Here is a 21,670-nt window from a genome sequence, read left to right as displayed (position 1 = left end):
TCCTAGCTTAATTTGTAAAAGTCACCCCAGGTTTTATTTGTTATAATCTATTAGTAATTTTAGCTATTTGGTCTTTAGTTTTTAGATTTTAGCCCTACTTATTTTATCGTAATTTAAGTTTTTATCATTCCATATCTTTCTTTGTAGCATCGATCAATTTATGTTTTTGTTGTATGTATTTGGTATCGTTCTGTTTTGTTTCGCTTTCTTGGGCTGTATGCTAATGCAATAAAGAATTGATTGATTGAATGCTTGCGTCTGGAGGCGGTTGGAGGTTGGATGGCGGCTAACTGATTGAGGTTGAATCCTGACAAGACAGAAGTACTGTTTGTGGGGGACAAGAGGCGGGCAGGTGTGGAGGAGGCCCTGGTCCAGACTGGGGTAACTGTGCCCTTGAAGCACCAGGTGCGCAGCCTGGGATCATTCTGGACTCACAGCTGTCCATGGAGGCGCAGGTCAATTCTGTGTCCAGGGCAGCTGTTTATCACCTCCATCTGGTATGCAGGCTGAGACCCTACCTGCCCGCAGACTGTCTTGCCAGAGTGGTGCATGCTCTAGTTATCTCTCACTTGGACTACTGCAATGCGCTCTACGTGGGGCTACTTTTGAAGGTGACCCAGAAACTACAACTAATCCAGAATGCGGTAGCTAGACTGGTGACTGGGAGCAGCCACCGAGACCACATAACACTGGTCTTGAAAGACCTGCATTGGCTCCCAGTATGTTTCTGAGCACAATTCAAAGTGTTGGTGCTGACCTTTAAAGCCCTAAACGGCCTCGGTCCAGTATACCTGAAGGAGCCTCTCCACCTACATCACTCTGCCCGGACACTGATGTCCAGTGCCGAGGGCCTTCTGGCGGTTCCCTCACTGCGAGAAGCCAAGTTACAGGGAACCAGGAAGAGGGCCTTTGTCAGGTCATGGAAGCTACGAGTTACTATAATTTTTATCCAATTTCTCCCTGCACCCAGGAATAATTCAGTTCACTTCCAGACAGCCTGCTTATTGAGCATTCAATCTGACATGCTTGCAAGGAGCTTAATATGATGTTTCGTCATGCAGATGTTACCCGACGTTTTTCCAATGTCTTCCCTCCAGCACTTTATTGCAAAAAGTCTGATTTGGGGGCGGGGCGGGGAGTTGGTTTGTTGTGTAAGAGGACTAAAATCAGCTGAATGGTCTCGCCTGTATTTGGTGAAAAGTGATTGAATCCCACCTGAAAGTAGTGGCAGTCTAGAAGCGCTGTCATTCTCAGACATTTGACTGACAGGGGAAGAAATAAAGACAATAAAATGTGCTTAGTGAAGGAGAGGTGACAGAATACATCACGGAGATCTTATGAAGGCCGTAAGGAAATTGCTGCTGTGTTGAACCTCCATTTCTCCAACCCCCCCCCCCAAAAAAATCTACATTTGGCTGATTCAGAATGTGGAGCAATTTTTAATGGCGTTTTAGGATCAATGCCTGAATTTAGCAGCTCTATATCTGAGTTACCCCACAGAACCATCAAGCTGCTGTGATGCAGTGAATAAACATGTGTATTTTAAGCTTTCATATAGCATCGGGGTACAAAAGAATTAAATATGGCAAGATAGATTGGTGTGACAGGTTTGCTGCCTTTGAGAGGAAGAATGGGATAGAAATTTAATGAATGAATGAGTGAATGAATGAATGAATAACCAAATGAGGATGCCTCTATCACAAGAATACACAATGTTAGTTGAAGTCAGCCTGAGAGCAACAAAAATTTCTCGTTGCAAAACAAATAATTATTGAAGTATATTACATTTTTTTTTTCACAGAAGGACTTTGAATTTCTGGAAACTTAATATTCAATGCACATTCCATATTTTTGCACCTTTCGGCGGCAGTACTACAAAGCAAATCAGGATGCACAAGGAACTGCACAGGCTTAAAAGCTTGTCTAGACAGATGCGCTATTGATTGACAGCCTAAATGACAACTCGGATTTAGGTGAAGGACTCTGAGGTTGTTGTTTAAAATATATCTGCACCTGGGTATATTAGAGAAGGGAAAAGGAATGATGGCAAAATATGATACTGAAAGACAATGACCAAGTTGGAAACTGCTCATTATGCTTTGCAATACATGTAAGCAGCCTGATAGATTTACAGTGGATCAGAGCAGCTGTTTGGGGACATTGGTAAAGATAGAATGTCCCTGGATATTGCAACAATAATGGCTTGCTGCTTGTACTTTCAGAAACAAATATATATAGAGAGAGAGGGAGGGAGGGAGGGAGGGAGGGAGGAGGGAGAGATCAAAACTGCACCATGAAAGGTGAATCTAGAAGACTATCTGGCCACTTCTATTATACAGGTTTTTTAAATTAATTCCCCCCCCCCAAGAAGTGGTCGTCTTAATGTATAGATTTAGATTTCTGACAAAAAAGGAACACCTCTTGGTGCCTTTTCCTGTAATTGTCCCATGCCTAGGCACATATATCTATGTGTGGGTATGTATTCAATTTAAAGTTATTAAATGTAAAATGTAATTAAATGGGGGTAAATGTAATGTAAGGCTGATCAAACAGGTAGCTGCACAAGAAGGCTTAGTCATAAGATTTAGGAGGGAAAGGTGATTTTTAGCTTTTGGATTATGATCGCATATTGTTTGTGTTTCACAGATGAATACTTAGGGAGGGCACAGAAAAAGGGTGACCGAGAAATTACCATTTACTTTCTAAGAATTCAGTTCCGGAGAGAAAACACAACTGATAAAGGCAGCTCCCTCTCCCCAAGCTTCTGACTCTGTTAACCATTACGTTGGCAATACTCACATCTATATCATGGAGTAGCATTCTACCATAGCTGCCAAGTACCCCGTTTTCCCCGGGAAACCCCCCATTTTTACTTACCTTTTCCCAGTGGTCCCCCGTATCACTCCGTCTCCCGTTTTTCTCCGTTATTTTCTCCTGCCGGCGGCCATTTTTTTCTTTCCGATTTGCCCTTCTATGGGCACCAAAAATGGCCGCCGCCGGCTTCAAAACTCGCATCTACGCATGTCCGGAAGTGCACAGACGCGACTTCCGGTGTCAGCGGCGGCTATTTTTGGTGCCCATAGATGGGCGGAGAAACACCGGAAGTTGCGTCGGCGCACTTCCTGACATGTGTACAAGCGACTTTCGAAGCCGGCGGCAGCCATTTTTGGTGCCCATAGAAGGGCAAAGCGACACCGGAAGTTACGTTGACGCAACTTCCGGTGTCACACGGCTGCCAGTCCCGGATTCTGCAGTCCGGGACTTGGAAGGTAAGCATTCTACATGCTCTCTCCATATAATGGCATTACCTCCCTATGATGGAGATCCCTGGAACCATGGCTCTTGAACACATCAAAGGGAAAGTTGGCGATTTTCAACCAGTATATGACTCCCTGCCAAAGGGAAGGCTCTTCCCACAGATTTGTGCAAGCTGCCTGAGAGTTCCAGCAGTTCCATCTGTCTACATACTGAATAAGATGGATTCTTGACTGAATTTCCACATATCTCTCAGCACATGAGCGAACAAGTGGTTCCCATATCTACAAAAGGCACAACCTAGAGTACCGAAAGAGGCTGGAAGAAATAGCCACATGTTGCACCATACATGGGAATGTTCAGGTAAGACGGAAACAAGCTTCCTTACAGAACAGAATATAGAATCAGCAAGACTTTCTGCTCCTTTTTAGTCTGCTGGTTTTCATTTCATAATAATCATAATCATAATCATAATTTATTATTTATACCTCACCCCAGCCACTCTGGGCGGCTTCCAACACAATATTAAAATACAATAATCTATTAAGCATTAAAAGCTTCCCTAAACAGGGCTGCCTTCAGATCTCTTCTAAAAGTCTGGTAGTTGTTTTTCTCTTTGACATCTGGTGAGAGGGCATTCCACAGGGCGGGTGCCACTACCAAGAAGGCCCTCTGCCTGGTTCCCTGTAACTTCGCTTCTTGCAGTGAGGGAACCGCCAGAAGGCCTCGGCACTGGACCTCAGTGTCCGAGCAGAATGATGGGGGTGGAGATGCTTCTTCAGGTATACTGGACCGAGGCCGTCCAGGGCCTTAAAGATCAGCACCAACACTTTGAATTGTGCTCGGAAATGTATTTCAGTAAATCAAACCAGCTTATACTTAAAATTAAGTGCTTATGATATGTCTTGCTAACATTCAACAGGACGAAAGTAAATGCTATAAGTCCTTACTGACTCATGGCTTAGGAGATGTTAATTCATGGTCGACAGATGATCTCATATGGAAAGGTATATTTCTGCACGTGTCTTCATCATCACCATCATGGCTAACAGGTAGGGAAGATGGGAATCGTTTCCCAGAAGCATATGGAGGACCAGACATTCCCCATCCCCTTGTGCGGAAGGAAGAAGAGAACTCACTGTGTGTGTTTTTCCTGCTAGGCTGGAGAAAGAAAACGGAGGTAAAGAAAAACTTACGTTGGCTTTGATGCCTCAGCTTGATCTGTCTGTAGCTTTTCTCCCCCCTCCACTTCCATTGTGCAATATACAATGCGGTTGGGTGCTAAGGATTTGAGACCTTGGACTTCCATGATGACAACCTATTAAAAGAAAAAAAGAAGAAAACCACCTTGGATGACGTTCTGCACTCAGTAATCAGGTCTGGAAATAAATGTTTTGAAGACATTTCTATGCCGCTTTAGTTATTGTTTATGACATTTCCGAGAGAGTGTGAGCCTGAGAATCGACTGATGAGGAATGTAGGGGGCAGACCTAAGAGGCTGGACGTGTCAAAAATAGGTAAGTGAAGTCATGAAAATTTTATACACAGCACTATATTAATTGTGAATTGATGAATTACTAAAAGTCAGCAAACAAAACCCCCAAACATTAATTAAAATGAATTATCTCCAAGTTCTTAAATGTGGGAGAATTGTTTCTTTTTTAGAAGAAGAAGAAGAAGAAGAAGAAGAAGAAGAAGAAGAAGAAGAAGAAGAAGAAGAAGAAGAAGAAGAAGGGGGCAGAGGATTTGAACAACCAGATCAGGCAGTTCAAGGTATGGGAAGATGGGTTGATGATGTGGAGTCGATTCACACAACCACTGCTAGTTGAAATTCCTTTTCAACTTGGCTCTCTGCGCATGCCCAGAAAGTTGTATGCAACAGCTGCTGCCACCCACACCCACAATCTTTTTTTTTGGCAGGCTGCACATGACTGGCTAGTGACAGGCAGGAAGATCATGTGTTCAGGAACTTCAAGCAGCTGCTGCAGGCGCCATGGTCATGTGGATTGTCCAAAACTGCATGGTGCAATGCCTTCGCATTGTGTCTTCCTGACAATCCCTTTGCTGACCACCCAGACGTGCCCTCTGATAGCAAGTGTGCAGTCAAAAGCCATTTTCCAATGTCTCACTGCATCACTCAAGGTTTCAATGAATAGTCTTTAGCTTGTGCTTAAGTTCTGATTGATCACCATGCATGGATTTAGGATACAATGCTCTTAAAGTCCCAGCTGGCTAGTTGGGCATGGATGTGGGGCATGGATCACTTCTTGTGAGGCATGAGTCTGTAAGCGTACGACTGTGATGTGTCTCATCTCTGCCTGTGGCATGTTCTGATGCTGCCATCTCCTCCCTGCCCCCAACCAGCACCAAATGACATACAGAAAAAGCAGTGCAGAAAAGTCCTCTATATCTGCTTCAGCACTCCAATGGTGCTTTCCGCTTTCAAAGCTGAACTCCAGAATTAAGTAGTGGAACAACCAGCAGCATCTTCACTGGGAACTGGGCACAGTGTTGTATAACCCAAGTGAAGACGTTGCATTCGGCGTTGGAGTAGCAGGGCATCATATTGGTTTTGCACCCTAAGGCACGGAGGCAAGGGCAGTTCAGGAAGAGAGGCTAACAGGCATGTGGGTTCATGAATGAGTATTGCCAGGCAACGGATGTCTCCTTGTGTCTATTGATCTGGGTTAATGGATTTTTGTGTGACTGCTTTTGGGAAAGAAGCATGCCAGAGAGCTGGGAGAGTAGAGTAGCTTAACCATCCTTGACTATGAGACCACCCTTCATGTTACACTGCAAAGAACACACAATTACTATCCAATTCAGGTGAACCATACATTTCAAAGGATATGTGTGAAGATAAATTGTACAACTTGTACCCGCTGCAATTTTTAATGCTTAGAAATCAAGGTTTCCTGCAAAACGTAGGTGACACCTCTAATTAGCAATGATCAAATGCAGAGAACACAGGGAAAGAAGATTTAGTAATTCAGACACCAGTATAAAAAAAGCTGTGAAACAACTCTAATGAATATTAAAATGCCTCCTCCCAGAAGATCTATTTTTGATCCAAACAAATCAACATTTCCCCCCCTGCAATATGCACAGCAAAGTTTGCTGTCGACTGAAATGAAGAGATGGGGGAAACATATATGGAATGCAAACAAATAACCTTTTTTCAGGTTGGGGAAGGCCGGTAGATCAGTGAGAGCACCTGCTTTGCACACCAAAGGTTTAATCCCCAGCATTTCCAGGCAGGGCTGGGAATGCCCCTCATCTGAAACCCTGAAGAGCTGCTGCCAGCCAATGTAATTGCACAGCACACGACAGCACCCTATGTTCCTATGCATATGGTCCCATCAGTAACGTCTTAAGGGTATCCAGCGGCGTGCTGCAAAAATCCTCCGGCACCCTCCCCCCCCCCCACAGCGGCAGTAGCGTGCAGCCATTGAGCTTCCTCTCCTCCTCTTCTTGCCCATGAAGCAGAATCAGCGAGACTCCTGCCTAGAGCGGCAGCAGGCGCTGTTGGCATCCACAGAATGCTGTGTGAAATAGTAAGTCTGCAGGCCTGAGTGTACTAGTAAAGTGAAACTGGCTGATGCAATACTTTCTGTAGAAGTGCTGGGTCAGAATGACTCAGCAGTAATGTGCTGTCAGTTGATTGGCTGTCAGTGGTTTAAAAGGAAAACCTTTCCTGCAATGATTGTGGTGGTGGTGTTGTTGTAGAAGGGTGTGGTCAGTGAGAGGTTTAGAGAGTGTATCAACTGCTTGTGTATGAACTGCCTGTAGATATTTGTATATAGCTCACAATAAATATACTGCACTAAAGAACCTGACTCTTAACATCTCTGCTAAAGCGCCGTGAAGGAATTCGCGACAGGCGCATGGCGCAGAATCATGAAGCAGATCGGCACCCCTTCCGCACCCCTGGTGGCCAGGCGCCCTGGCGCCTTGCGCCACCCAGCCCAGGCCTAGAGACGGCCCTGGGTCCCATTAATATGACACTTGAATAATGCGGAAACTTCCTTAGCAGGGCTTCTTACCATGCTGCTGCTGCTAATATTTGAAGGGAGACAATTGTGTGGGCAGACTGATTCATGTGGTTATTATTTCCCATAGCATGAGCAATGTTGATGTGGGGAATAACAACCAGAGTCTGGCTGCCCATGCAATTGCTTTCCTTCCTGAGTTACTAGACTAGCTTGGGAAGCAACCAAATCTTAGAAGCACCCACACTGTTCAGGTAAGGTTTGAATTACGCCGTTATAGTGTGGGGTGTGATACATAAATAGCAGTCAAGTACAACATTCCTTCTTTTCCTATAGTGGACATGCGAGGGAATGTTTGGTCCAGCCAGTCGAAAACTTCCTTTTTCCTTCTGGCTTGGAATACTTCCTTTGCATGTGACTAGAGGTGGGTGTGACCTTACCTGTCCAGGTAACTAAAGGACAAAGCACACAACACCCTCTCTCTCTCATTGACTTCCTCTATTGCTGAAGCAGCAGCTTTTAGCTAGAAATGCTCTGTTGGCTCTTAGCCAACAGAGGACACTGGGACTATCTCCATGTGGGATAGATCAGGGGTCAGCAACCTTTTTCAGCCGTGGGCTGGTCCACCGTCCCTCAGACCATTTGGTGGGCTGGAATATATTTTGAATATAATAATAATGAATGAATTCCTATGCCCCACAAATAACCCTGAGATGAATTTTAAATAAACACATACATTCTACTCATGTAAAAACACCAGGCAGACCCCACAAATAACCCAGAGATGCATTTTAAATAAAAGGACACATTCTACTCATGTAAAAACATGCTGATTCCCGGACCGTCCATGGGCCGGATTGAGAAGGCGATTGGGCCACATCTAGCCCACGGGCCTCAGGTTGCCTACCCCTGGGAAAAATCCACATGTATATACTTTGTAACTAAGTCTGCCTTCAGGGACCCAACTGTGAACTGATGATGTGAGTCAACTTCTTTTATATACTTTACACAAGATTGTGGTGTGTTTATTCTTTTAAGAGGGGAACTTACCAGGAATATAATATTGATAGGCTTAAGCAAGCCTGCAACCAGCTATCCGCTGTGCATTTTAAAGGGGAATGTAAACTCTGCTAAGTTATAGAACTTGCTAGCGCAAGTTAAGAAGGATATTAATAAACAGTATATCCTCTCCTGCCTCCCTGAACATTCCCACATGTAGTCATTACAACAAATAAGGGGCTATTATATTAAAAAGTCATGTTCCTTTTCTGCTTTTTCAACAAATTCCATGTCTTGACACCATTAGAGTGCAGTTTCCCACCACTGGCTACTGCTGCTGCTGCTGCTGCTGCTGGCAAACACGAAAAAGCACATCAATTTGACATCAATATGCTGAACTATAGGTTAAGGAGTATGCAACTCAACGCCGGGCTGTCTTTTTCACTTTGTAGCATTTAGTTCTCATTTATTTTGCCTTGCACTTTTAATGGGCAGGCAAAGCACATGCAGATCCTCAAACTTACAAACAAAAGATGTAGTTCAGAATTCCTTATGCAGGGAAAAGGAGCCTTTAGGCTGTCCCAAGACAGTGAGCATTGAAGTGTTGCTAAAGTCCTGTGGAAGGAGAAGCCAGCATAGTGTCCCTACATAGGCTGTAGGCCAGGCATCCCCAAACTGTGGCCCTCCAGATGTTTTGGCCTACAACTCCCATGATCCCTAGCTAACAGGACCAGTGGTCGGGGATGATGGGAACTGTAGTCCAAAAAATCTGGAGGGCCAAAGTTTGGGCATGGCTGCTGTAGACTATAAATCCTGGTTGTTGGCCATGCTGGCTGAGCCTGATGGGAACTGTAGTCCGTAACACCTGAGTGGCACCACATGGTCTACCCTTGCTCTATGCAAAAAAGGGGGTTCTTGATTCAGAATAACAACTGTGGAACAACAACTTTTGAAGCCACCTCAGGTGTCCTGAATGGGATATTTTTAGATAAGTGAGCGATTTTTAATTTAGGTAATTGGCTTAACATTTACACATTCTCCTAACAGACTGCACTAACAAGGCTGCATGGGACCTGAAAGAACAAATCAAAGGGGATGTTAAAGGGATTTCTGTTTGTTGTTGGTTAGGTTCCCCCCCCCCTTTCTTTGCTCAAGTATTTGCAGCCTGGTTTCTGTTTTGCTGACCTCTGCCAATAAAGCTTTTCTTCTAAGCTTTGATTAGCTAAACAGTGATTGTCGAGACTTTCATTTGCTGTTGTTAACTTGCATGAGTTTTGCCAACATGCCTAATTGATCCGTAGAAAAGCTGTACATTTTACCTCCAGGGAAAAAGACAACACCACGTCTGACTTTGAGAGCTGGTTTTCATTTTCTTCTCCCAGGTCGATGATGGAGGTGTTGTGGCTTCGTTTTAGTTTTTGTAACTTGAACTCGGAGCCACCTTTGGACACTGGCATGCTTTCCAGGTTTGCCATTAGCAAATTGACCGATGACTTCAGTTCCTCAATGAACATGTTTTCCATTTCTTTGGATACAAATTTAGGAAATTTGCGCTCCTATGATTGAAAGACAAAAGTAATATTAGGGCATAATCAACAGCATCATGTTAGCATGTTAGAGTTATATTAATTGTTGTTCAATGAAATATACCCAAAGCACTGTTTACATTATACCAAAATTGTATTAATTAGGCAGGCACTACTGATATACAGATTTGGGTGAAAAAATGGTATGCAAGCCTCAGTGGCGGAGCTTCATGCTCCGGCACCGGGGGCGGAGGCGGGGCTGGCGCCCGTTCTGGGGGGCGGGGCGCGCCTCCCAGAGGGGCGCGGCGCATGTTCTGGGGGTGGGGCACGCCTCCTGGAGGGCTGTGGCAGTGTGGCATGCGTTCCAGGGGTGTGGTGCACCTCCCGGAGGGGCGTGACACGCGTTCCGGGTGTGGGGCACACATTTTGGGGGCGGGGCAGGTGCCCGCGATAGCACCCCTTGGAGCCTGCCACTCAGGGCATCCTGCCCCTATCTTCCTATGCCCCTGGCAAGCCTACTAAGAAGTGCAATTTTATTATGCATAATTGGTTTTGAAGCTTGATTTTATCTACATTTTGATAATTTTATTATTTCTGCTGTTTTTGATAACTGTTCTGATCACAATTTTTACTGACTATTTTATACTATTTCATTTAAATCACTTATATAACTCTTTTGATATCTTAAGCAGTGCATATAAATCTTGATATTAAATAAAGGTGCAAACAGGAATTCATCCAAGCAAACATCTCTATCCTATGCTTTCTGGCACAAATGCACCACTCAGGGTAGCTTACAACACTGAAAACTCAACTTCATAGAATAATAATAATAATAATAATAATAATAATAATAATAATACAGACTAAGCAATGAAAAGAGACAGAGTCAGTGTTTAAAGCCAGTCATAATTTTTTTTGTCTGCTTCAGCACAGTGATAGTCTGCTGGAAAAAAAATATATATTTGGTAGAACAAAACAGCAAAGGAGGGAACTGGCTGTTCACATGGCAAGATAATCTAGGTGCACCCATGGAAAAGTCATAAAAATGCAATCTAGTAAAAACAGCAGAAGAAGAACCATGTTAACATCCCAGTCGGTATTTAGCTGATAAAGACTCTTGAAGTAAGAATGAGAGTAAGGAAAGCCCTGCTGGGTCAGGCGAAAGGCCCCTCTAGTCTAAAATCCTAGTGGCCAACTAAATGCCTATGGAAAGACTGCAAATGGGACCTGAGGGCAACATCCCTTCTCCCCACTTGCAATTCCCAGCAGCTGGTTTCCAGAGGCATTTATTGCACTTAGCTGTGGAGGCAGAACAAAGGTGTCAAAGCCACTGATGAAGACTTCCACTGCCTTCAACCATTAATAACATCATGGAATGCCTTCAAGTTGCCAAGAGACCTTGGTAGAATGAAGTGGCAGAATGCTGCGGTATTAGAAGGGAGTGTGGCACTTGACCACATGGAAGGGATATCGCTCTTCAATAAAAAAAGGGAAAAATAAAAATAAAGTAAAAGAACTCCTGCAGATAAAAACTGGCATACCGGGGAGAAAAGTTCTAGCCTAATCCTGTGCCCGCTTCCAATGAGTTTTTAACACTGGAGAGTATTCAGAAATGTGAACCTTCAACTCGAGCCTGACGTGTTGCAGTTTATCCTCTCATCTCATGTTGCTGCATGCATATAGACCAGACCGTAGAAAGGCTGACCAACATGTATGTCTTTGGGCAGCGGAATGCAATGTCTAGGTGCCACAGCAGAAAAGGCCCTGCCTGTACCCTGAGAGGTCTGATTTCAGTAAATGGGAAAATATGGGCAAGCTCTGTGCGAATATTTCAGGAGGTGGTGGAAAATGTGGGAGCAAGGGTAGCCAAAACTATGAAGGACTTAGGGTGTTCAGTGGATTAAAATGGGCACCTTGGGAAAGTTGCTTTCCCCTTATACCCTCCCAAATGCTTAACCTACTTGACGGGTGACCCTCCCATGCCAGGTCTAGCAAAGTCCTCCACTGTCCTTAAGAGTTTAATCTAGGATTTGGCTATGACTCTCCGAAATCTCCCTAGTGTTTTTAACACTCTGAGTTGATAATCTTATTATGCTTTTCACAGGCTAAAGGTGGCTCTAATAGATAAACAAGGAGAAGGAGGTAACTAGGATTTAAGAAAGAGACCTGTTTCAGTGGCCATTCGTGCCCTTAGACTATGGCTACAAGTTTTGTCAACTATAATTTGGTATGAAATCTACTCATACGAGCATAGGTTTATATAGAAATAAACAGTGTGTTGGAATATGGATGTGTTGGAACAATGATTTTTTCCCCCTGTGACAAAAGGAAGTGGAGTCCTTGCTTCCCACTCTAAAGTGGGAGTGGAAGAACTGGTCTCAGAAGCAGCTCCTTGCTTCCACAGTAGTTCATGCCACATGGTTCTGGATTCATATCATTTTATGTTTGTACCTACTTGGCATCTGTGTGACCTAAAGCAAAACATTTCTAGCTTAGTTTGCTGAAAGATTTGCAGAATGCTAGAGGTTTCTTTCAAGCATATGAGGTCTAGTGCTTGTTACGTTGAAAGTTTACTTAGGCTGGAGGTTGCCTTGGAGAAGTAGGCAAGATCTTACTGCCTGCTGAAGAGAGATTATTCTACTATAGAATAACTACTGACCTCTTTACCGGTAGTAGGGCCACAATTACTGGTTGAGAAACGGGGGCATTTTGTGAAAAACTACTGAACTTGGAAGTTGCTACTCACTGAATTAATCGGGGCTGTGTGAGGACAATGTGTTCGCCTCAACTTCTGAACCATGGCTTAATTTGCAGATGGCTTGGCCAATGTGAGATGTGAACAATTTCTTCCGCAAGCATATGCTGACCAATCAAGTGCACTTATTAATCATTGTTCTCTGAGACGCTTGCTGGTTCCTGCTCACTAACAATGCAATTTAAAGGCATAGCCAGGGCTGCCAGGTGAGAAAGAGAACAGAACTCCTGTCCAGAGGATGACATATGGGGTTGCGGTGCTCATCTCGCTTTCAGGCTGAGGGAGCCAGTGTTTGTCCACAGACAGATTTCTGGGTCATGTGGCCAGCATGACTAAACCACTTCTGGTGCAACAGAACACCGTGACAGAAGTCTTGGAAATGCCATTTACCTTCCTGCCACAGCGGTACCTATTTATCTACTTGCACTACTGTGCTTTCAAACTGCTAGGTGGGCAGGAACTGGGACAGAGCAACAGGAGCTCACCCCGGCACAGGGATTCGAACCGCTGACCTTCTGATCAGCAAGCCCAAGAGGCTCAGTGGTTTAGACCACAGCGCCACCCGCATCCTGTTATCACATGGAGTTTACAAATCGGCCAGCATATTAATATTTATTGAAACCAGTTGCACAAGTCATTCCACTCACCTCTCAGCCTGTAAAACTATGTAATTTTATGTCCTGCCCAATTTTCGCCATGAGTTATTAAAACACTTTATATCAATAAGTATTTGACTTATGCATCCTTGCCCTGGGCCTGAAGATTTAATTACTTGTTGCCAATGAATTTACTCTTTAATGAAAAGACAACAGGCACCATGTAACCAAAATGTCTCCATTGGGCACCATGAGAAAGTGCCATATATAACAGGAATGCCACAGGAGTTTCTCATCAAAAGGCTGCTCAGCAAATGAATGTCCTTTATCTCTGGGAACTTTTCAGCAGCTGATATGAATTCATGTCCCTTTATGACATTTTGAGGCAGGAAACGCTGGCTAGCAAACTATTACACTCATCTGCTTTTAGCTAAAAGGTTTTATGATCAGATCATTGTCCCCAAGCCTTCTTTTTTAAATAGACTTTTGATGCTTGTTAGTCTTGTAAGGCACTTTCATAAGCATTGCTCAAACAAGTAAATCAGGTCCAGCTATGGGAGCTCTTCATTACCAACAACTAGCAGAGAATTTCAAATCTGGTGACCCACCCACCCCTTTCACTTTTCTGGGCAGTGCTGTCTTTTGTTCTGTGATCAAATTAAACATGATAAACCATGGGGGAGAGACTGTAGCTGAGTAGTAGAATGCATGCCAATGGTTTAACCCCCACCATATCCAGATAGACAAGGGGAAACTGCCCGTCTTAAACCCTGGAGAGCCATTGCCAGTCACACTTAGATGGGCCATCAATCTGATTTGGTGTACAACAGCTTCCTATGTTCCTATGACTTCTGTAGCCCTTTTGTGGATTTCATTGACAGTGTTACATATAGAACCTACCAGTAACATATAGGATTGCTACATAGCCTACCAGAGGTTGTCCCATTCAGGGAAGCTTCCTATTTAATCAACACAGTTCATCCTCTGTGCATGCAGCAGGAAGAGTCAGGCTCTCCTCTCTCCCTTTGGCTATAATTGGTTGTATCCAATGGCAGCCTCTCTTAGAGTAGACACACTGAAATAATAGACACAACCAGTGCTTTTTTTTCAGCCGGAGAGCAGTTCTGGCACCTCTCAGATGGAGGCCACTCTGGGCCAGTGCTTCCCTTCCCGCTTATTAGAATCATAGAATCCTAGAGTTGGAAGAGACCACAAGGGCCATCCAGTCCAACCCCCTGCCAAGCAGGAAACACCATCAAAGCATTCCTGACAGGTGGCTGACAGCAATGCATGGCCGGGTCAGCTAGTAGAATCATAGAATCATAGAGTTGGAAGAGACCACAAGGGCCATCCAGTCCAACCCCCTGCCAAGCAGGAAACACTATCAAAGCATTCTTGACATATGGCTGTCAAGCCTCCGCTTAAAGACCTCCAAAGAAGGAGACTCCACAACACTCCTAGGCAGCAAATTCCACTGCCGAACAGCTCTTACTGTCAGGAAGTTCTTCCTAATGTTGAGGTGGAATCTTCTTTCTTGTAGTTTGAATCCATTGCTCCGTGTCCGCTTCTCTGGAGCAGCAGAAAACAACCTTTCACCCTCCTCTATATGACATCCGTTTATATCTTTGAACATGGCTATCATATCATATCATATCATATCATATCATCATATCATATCATATCATATCATATCATCATATCATATCAGCTTAACCTTCTCTTATCCAGGCTAAACATACCCAGCTCCCTAAGCCGTTCCTCCTAAGGCATCGTTTCCAGGCCTTTGACCATTTTGGTTGCCCTCTTCTGGACACGTTCCAGCTTGTCAGTATCCTTCTTGAACTGTGGTACCCAGAACTGGACACAGTACTCCAGGTGAGGTCTGACCAGAGCAGAATACAGTGGTACTATTACTTCCTTTGATCTAGATGCTATACTCCTATTGATGCAGCCCAGAATTGCATTGGCTTTTTGAGCTGCTACATCACACTGTTGACTCATGTCATGTCTTTACATACTTTGGAGAAGCCCCAAACGAACATTTCAAGTCAAAAGGGAAGCTGGCCAGCAAGTTGACACTTTTTTTTTTTAGACCTATGACTCCACCTAGCTCATCCTAGTCATGATTGGTCAAGCTACGGAGCTGGGCCAATTCATATTTCCTTTTCTTCAATCTGTCTCTTGTGTAGTGGTGGTGGGTTTTGAGCTTTCCAGTCAGGCCTCTACCATTGGACACTTGCATGCAATTATATTATGTTACCAACATAACAATGAAGTACCTAGAAAGCTGAATTCAAAATACCCAGTGGGCAAAGCTGATATCAAACCACCCTCGCAAGCTAATTACTTTCAGTTAACTCTAAAATGTAACCTGTGATGCTCTGTGGGGAAGCAGAATCTGTAGCAGAGTGTCACGATTCACATGTGTGGCATCTGTGCTGTGATATCTACTGAAGCAGGTACAGCATGCTCTTTGAAATATCCTCTGTCCTGAGCAAACAGAGTGAGCATTAGAACCCCACAAATTTGCTAGGACTCAAATTTCATAAACGCGCCCAGTGCATATGCATAGTCCTTGGGGTGACTTGACCCTCCATATATTGTCAGAGCACAGTTCCCATCAGCCTTATCCAGCATGGCCAATAGCCAGAGATGATGGGATTTTACAGTCCAACACCATCTGAAGGGCACCATGTTGGGGAACGCTGTTGTGATTGAATGCATCACTTGAGTATCATTCTCCATGCCTCTGACGATTTGTACTGTGAGTTTCAGCAATCAGCAGCTTCACAGACAAAGTTCAGTTCTGGAATGGGTTTTAAAGATCAAACTTCTGTAGATGATCTTTGAGAAATGTCTTCTGACTTAAAACATAAAAGACACTAATGACATAAAAATATGTTCATAAAAAGGACTCCTGGCAAAAAAAATAGAGCTATAGTTCCCTTAGGAAAATGCCTTCAAGCAAGTTGGATAAATATACTGTGCCAACATTCACTGGAGGCAGAATTCAAGGATTAGTAAAATGCTTTAGCATTAAAATAAATAAATAAATAAATAAAACCTTCTCTCTTTTTTTTAAAAAAAGCTTTTTTATCAGGCAAATTTACAAGGAGCTTCCCATTCCAAGTTCAAAGCTTCAGAAACCTTTCCTCTTTATCAATTTAGCCACAACCATATCTACGGTAGTAAAAGCTTAACAGTGAAACTGATAATGATTTGCCCAAGGTCAGCCCTGTGAAATTTGAACTTGAGGTTCTCACATCCAAGCCCATGACATATGTCATGTCAAGGACTGATGCTCCTAGCTTGAGACAAAGGGACATTTCAAGTACCTTCAGCCTGAGAGTTGAGCATTCATTGTTCTGAAGAGTTGCTGGATTGGAAAGGTCCCTTACTTAGGTGACAACTTGTATCTAATTAGAATTTTTCAGCTCCCCTTTCAGAAAGCCCACATTGTATTCCTGTTTATAAAGATTAATTAATGTGCATGTTTTTGCCCTGTTATCTTATTAGTATTCATATAAAAGTATGGTTAAACAGTAAGATAAACAAACCAAATTACCACCGGTGTGTTCCCAAGTTGGAACGCAGTATTCTTTCAACCTCATTTTGGGTATTATGCAGTTTTTTTAAATAAATATTGAGCAATACTGTACTCAAGGAGAAAGAGGGCAAACCTTCCACTTTAATCAGGGGTGGGGAAAAGAATGAATATATGGTTTCTGCTGTTAATTCTTGCAAGTATCCACTTTGGTCTACCTCATTTGTCCATATTTTTAAAGTGGTCTTTAATTTTTTTTTTTTTGAATTCCTGCCTGCTGTGATAATGACTTTGAAAAGCAGAAAGCACAATGCAAGGGCAAACAGGGGACATGAATGGTGTTCCTCCAAATGCTGGCGGTAAACAAGGAAGCACAACAACCATTCATAACACACAAGCTCAGTTGGGTGCCTCATGATTGCTTTGCTGAGAAATCGCCCTGGAAAAGCCCCATCTTCTGAGATTCCTCAAAGAAGCCTGGCAAATGCTGGTACGTCAACAATGAGTGAGGCATCTATCCTACAGGGATTTGTGGTTTACTCTGGAGGGACTTGTTGTGCATCTGCGCTTCTCAGTAATGAACTGGAGGGGCCTGGAATTGGTAATATATTTAGCTGCATGGGCTGTCAAAAGCACTGAGGATATATCTGGGCTTGTAAGGAAAACACTACATCATATTTGTTCTAGCAGATGGGAAGGCTGGGACGCAGATTCCGATTTCTCTCTCTCCCAGGAGAATAACAACAAGAGTGATGTGACACAGCAGCTGGTGAGACCTCCCCATCATACCTTATAGGGGTTTCCTGATCCTCCCCCAAACGAGCTCAGTAGCTCAGGATTTGGCAGTGCCCTGGGGGAAGGGTCACAGCTCAGAATCAGAGTCTAGGCTTTGCAGGCAAAAGGGCCCAGACTCAATCCCCAGCATCTCCCAGTGGCAGAATTGGTTGGGGTTGTTGTTACCTTGGCGATCTGATCTGCCATTTGGAGACGTCCATCGAGCTCCCGCCTAATTTGTGCTGCTTGTTCGTCTGGATTGTCCAGCTGCACAAAAAGAAAACAAAATAGTTAATACTGTTATACCAATAATGAAAGGGAGAAAAAAAGCAGCCAGTGATGGAAGAAATAGTATTACAGCATGTCTGTCTGTCTGTCTGTCTGTCTGTCTGTCTGCCTGTCTATCTATCTATCTATCTATCTATCTATCTATCTATCTATCTATCTATCTATCTATCTATCATCTATCTATCTATCGTCCACCTATCATCTATCTATCTATCTATCCGTCTGTCTATCTATCTATCTATCTATCAGCTATCTATCTATCTATCAGCTATCTATCTATCTAGCTATCTCCATCTATCTATCTATCTATCTATCTATCTATCTATCCGTCTGTCTGTCTGTCTATCTATCTATCTATCTATCTATCTATCTATCTATCTATCATCTATCTATCATCTATCTAGCTATCTAGCTATCTCTATCTATCTATCTATCATCTATCTATCTATCTATCTATCTATCTATCTATCTATCTATCTATCTATCGTCCACCTATCATCTATCTATCTATCTATCTATCTATCTATCTACCTATCTGTCCGTCTGTCTGTCTGTCTATCTATCTATCTATCTAGCTAGCTAGCTATCTCCATCTATCAATCTATCATCTCTCTCTCTCTCTCTCTCTCTCTCTCTATCTATCTATCTATCTATCTATCTATCTATCTATCTTTCTATCGTCTACCTATAATCTATCTATCTATCCATCCATCCATCCATCTGTCTATCTGTCTGTCTATCCATCTATCTATCCATCCATCTGTCTATCTATCTATCTATCATCTATCTCCATCTATCTATCATCTATCAATCTATCATCTATCTATCTATCTATCTATCTATCTATCTATCTATCTATCTATCTATCTATCATCTATCTCTCTCCATCTCTCTATCATCTCTCTATCATCTCTCTATCATCTAGCTATCATCTAGCTATCTATCTAGCTATCATCTATCTACTTTGTAAGATGCCAGGAAATGAGAAGCAAGCATAAATAAAATATAGACATAGCACTTTTCAAAGTTTTCTGCGCTAGTAATGATGCTGTGTAGTCATTTGCAGCCTGTTGCACAATCTATCACACACATAGCTTTATCCCTCCATATCTTACAAATAGCTGCATTTACTCTTTTCTGCAGTATTTAACTGTAAAGAGAAGGGCATCTAGTGTCAGAAACTCCAAACTCCCCAAAATGTCTTCCTTCATAAATGCCATTATGTGTTGTTGTTGTTGTCGTTGTCGTTGTCTTCTTCTTGTTCAACTTCTCTCACCACCAAAGGAACACAAGTGAATAGTAAAGAGAACCCGCACAAGCGACACTGACAAAAAAACCCCACACATACATTAAGTAAAAGAGAAACATTGCCTCCTGACCCCACCCCACCCATCACGGCCCCCTCCACCTCTTCCCCCCTTTTCCTCCTAATGTAACCCTAATGTCTCAACAAATGAAACTGAGCTATGGAAAATGTAACTTGAAAAAAGAGACATTGCACATACCTTTGTAAACCAAGAAAACTTTAATAAAAAAAAGAGGGGGGAAATACTGACTAAAAACCACTTTTTATTTCATTTTTCACTCATTCAGTTCATCCCCCCTGCCCCGCAGTACCACCTCCATTCATTTTACTGGGATTGTTCTCTGTCTTGCTGCTAAGAGGAACCTAAATTAAAAATACTCTCAAGTGAGGATCCAAACTCATTTGCTTACTAGGATGCCCAGCTTTTTACCTTTGACTGCATGAACTGCTCTGTGCCTTGCCTAGAAATATCCAGATTATAACTATGTTTTGTGGTGGTCAACAAAAGAGGTTTAAAGACTGTCTCTGGGCACATCTTAAAAAAAATGTAGTATAAACACTGACAACTGGGAAACACTGGCCTGCGAGTTGCAGAACAGCCTTTACCAAAGGTGTTGTGGGCTTTGAAGACACTCGAACTCAGGACGCAAGGGAGACACGTGCTAAGAGGAAGGCATGCTTGGCAAATCCACACCGTGATCAACTCCTGCCCGGAAACCAATGTCCCCACTGTGGAAGGACATGTGGATCCAGAATTGGCCTCCACAGTCACTTACGGACCCATTGTTAAAACCGTGTTTATGGAAGACAATCTTACTCGGATACGAGGGATCGCCAAAGAAGAAGAAAGAAGAAGAAGAAGAAGAAGTGTTTGTGCGTGTGCATGCACACCATCCAACCAGACTATTACCATTAACATCTTTTTTTTTGCTTCTACGAGAAGAGCTGATGCCTTCCTTTGCTTTCCCAAGACAGCTGCTGCCATGCTTCACTATCAAATGCCAGCTATGCCTTTTATATAGAGAAAGAAAGCTTGACTGCTGAAAGGACACCATTGCTTGAATGCACACCCCCACGAACATTTTTATTACAGACACGGAAAGCTGATAATGTCTACTTTCTGAAAGTTCGGGCATGATGTTCCTTTTGAGGTCCCTCCTTTCCCACCTCTGTGCAAGGTTCTTATTATTATATCACCTATTGACTGCAGAGAAAATGCACCACTTTCCCAAGGAACTTTCAGGGAGTCCTACACGTGCTTTCCCAGAAGTAAGTGTTCAATTGAGCTTACACTGTAGTAGAGTATTTCCAGCCTATCATTCCCAGAAGCCTTCCGTGTATTTTATCTTAATTATTGATCAGTTCACCTCCTCTCCCCTCAGACTTTGCAAATGCCGAAGCTCTCAACGATCCCTTCTAGCTATGGGAGAGGAAAAGAGAGAGAGGGGAAAAAAAATAAAATAAAATCTCCCGGAGCCCTTTGTGTACAGTAGTGCTATCTTTGGTGACAGTTCTCCATAAAACACTTTTATAAGCCGGCTTGGGGTTGCCGTAAATACCAGCCTATATTTTATCCTTCTCGGGAGACAAATTGCTCCATACAGCAAACGCTTGCTTGCTTGCTTGGTGCAGTGCAGTGCAGTCTGGAAAGTTACAGCCGCAGGAACCATTACGGTTTCAATTCCCCATCTGACTAGACATGAGCGCTTAGGTTATAGTTCCCTGAATGTATTAGACTATGCCATCTATCCATCAACGCATTGCTGAACCTGCAAGCTGCACCAGCTGCTTCTTTGCACAGGCAGGTGTGCAGTAAACTGTATTCGTAAACTCAGGTCGCGTTTCTGCACGCATGGGCGAGTTCCTGGCTGCTCCTGGAAAACCTCTCATTCCAAGGCAAAGGATGTTGAAATGTGGGGAAGGACCTAATCTGCTCTCAGCGAGAGCTGCCATCAGGTCCTTGTTTAGCAGAAGTAGCAGCCCCTCTCTATCACCGCACTATTGTCCCCTATGTAAGAATGCAGTACATAGGCATTCCTATCTACTGCATTGAAAAGACTTACTGCCGTCTTCTGCCTCTGCATTTCAGTTAAGTGAAGGATATTGCTACGGTCATGGTGCTTTCTTTGGTAATTCAAAAGCTTGTTATTCTGAGCTCTTTTCATTGAGGTTAACTGCACTGCCCAAAATAAACTCGCAGGCTATATTTGGAAGGGAAGGTTGCTGTTTTGCTTGAAATATGTCCTCTTGCTTTCCTTACCACTGTAGCACATTTCATTTTGCAGGTGTTTTCAAAGAACAATCTCCAGAAAACGAGGGCCAATCATTTGTATGGTGATGTTAGTTCCAAAGTAGCATCCTCAGGTCAGTGCTCAGACAACAGATGCCTTGGCCCTCCGTGATTTAGTGGACCACAGGGACACTGCTCTCGGGTTTGCAAGGACATCTCCTACAGCTGCTGGCAATGACATTTCTGCTTCTGAAGGAAAGCAGGACATCAAGCATTGGCACACTTTTTATGGCAACTCAAGGATTGCATCTGTGTCTTGAACTTATGCCCTGGAAGCATGTTCCGAAACAACATTAGGGCTGATTTTCAGAATAGTGTCACCTCTGATTCAAGATCCATACACAT

The 21,670-nt window shown here is 43.3% G+C and overlaps 1 protein-coding gene across 3 annotated transcripts in view; it reads right to left on the bottom strand.

Annotated features, from left to right (window-relative positions):
* The window catches only part of CADPS (calcium dependent secretion activator), a 384,452-nt gene that overhangs the window by 226,443 nt on the left and 136,339 nt on the right, over positions 1–21,670 (bottom strand). For all 3 annotated transcript variants that reach the window (XM_088662501.1, XM_035106762.3, XM_035106769.3), the window contains exons 4-6: positions 17,628–17,708; positions 9,563–9,799; positions 4,452–4,573 (exon numbers count right to left, since the gene is read on the bottom strand). In XM_088662501.1, the coding sequence (XP_088518627.1) occupies positions 4,452–4,573; positions 9,563–9,799; positions 17,628–17,708 (440 nt within the window). The remainder of the gene's footprint in view (positions 1–4,451; positions 4,574–9,562; positions 9,800–17,627; positions 17,709–21,670) is intronic.

This window comes from Zootoca vivipara, chromosome 2 (assembly GCF_965207765.1).
Source record: "Zootoca vivipara chromosome 2, rZooViv2.hap1.1, whole genome shotgun sequence".
NCBI classification, from domain to species: Eukaryota; Metazoa; Chordata; class Lepidosauria; order Squamata; family Lacertidae; genus Zootoca; species Zootoca vivipara.
The sequence above is the reverse complement of the archived record's forward strand: the minus strand, read 5'-3'. Positions and strand labels throughout refer to the sequence as shown.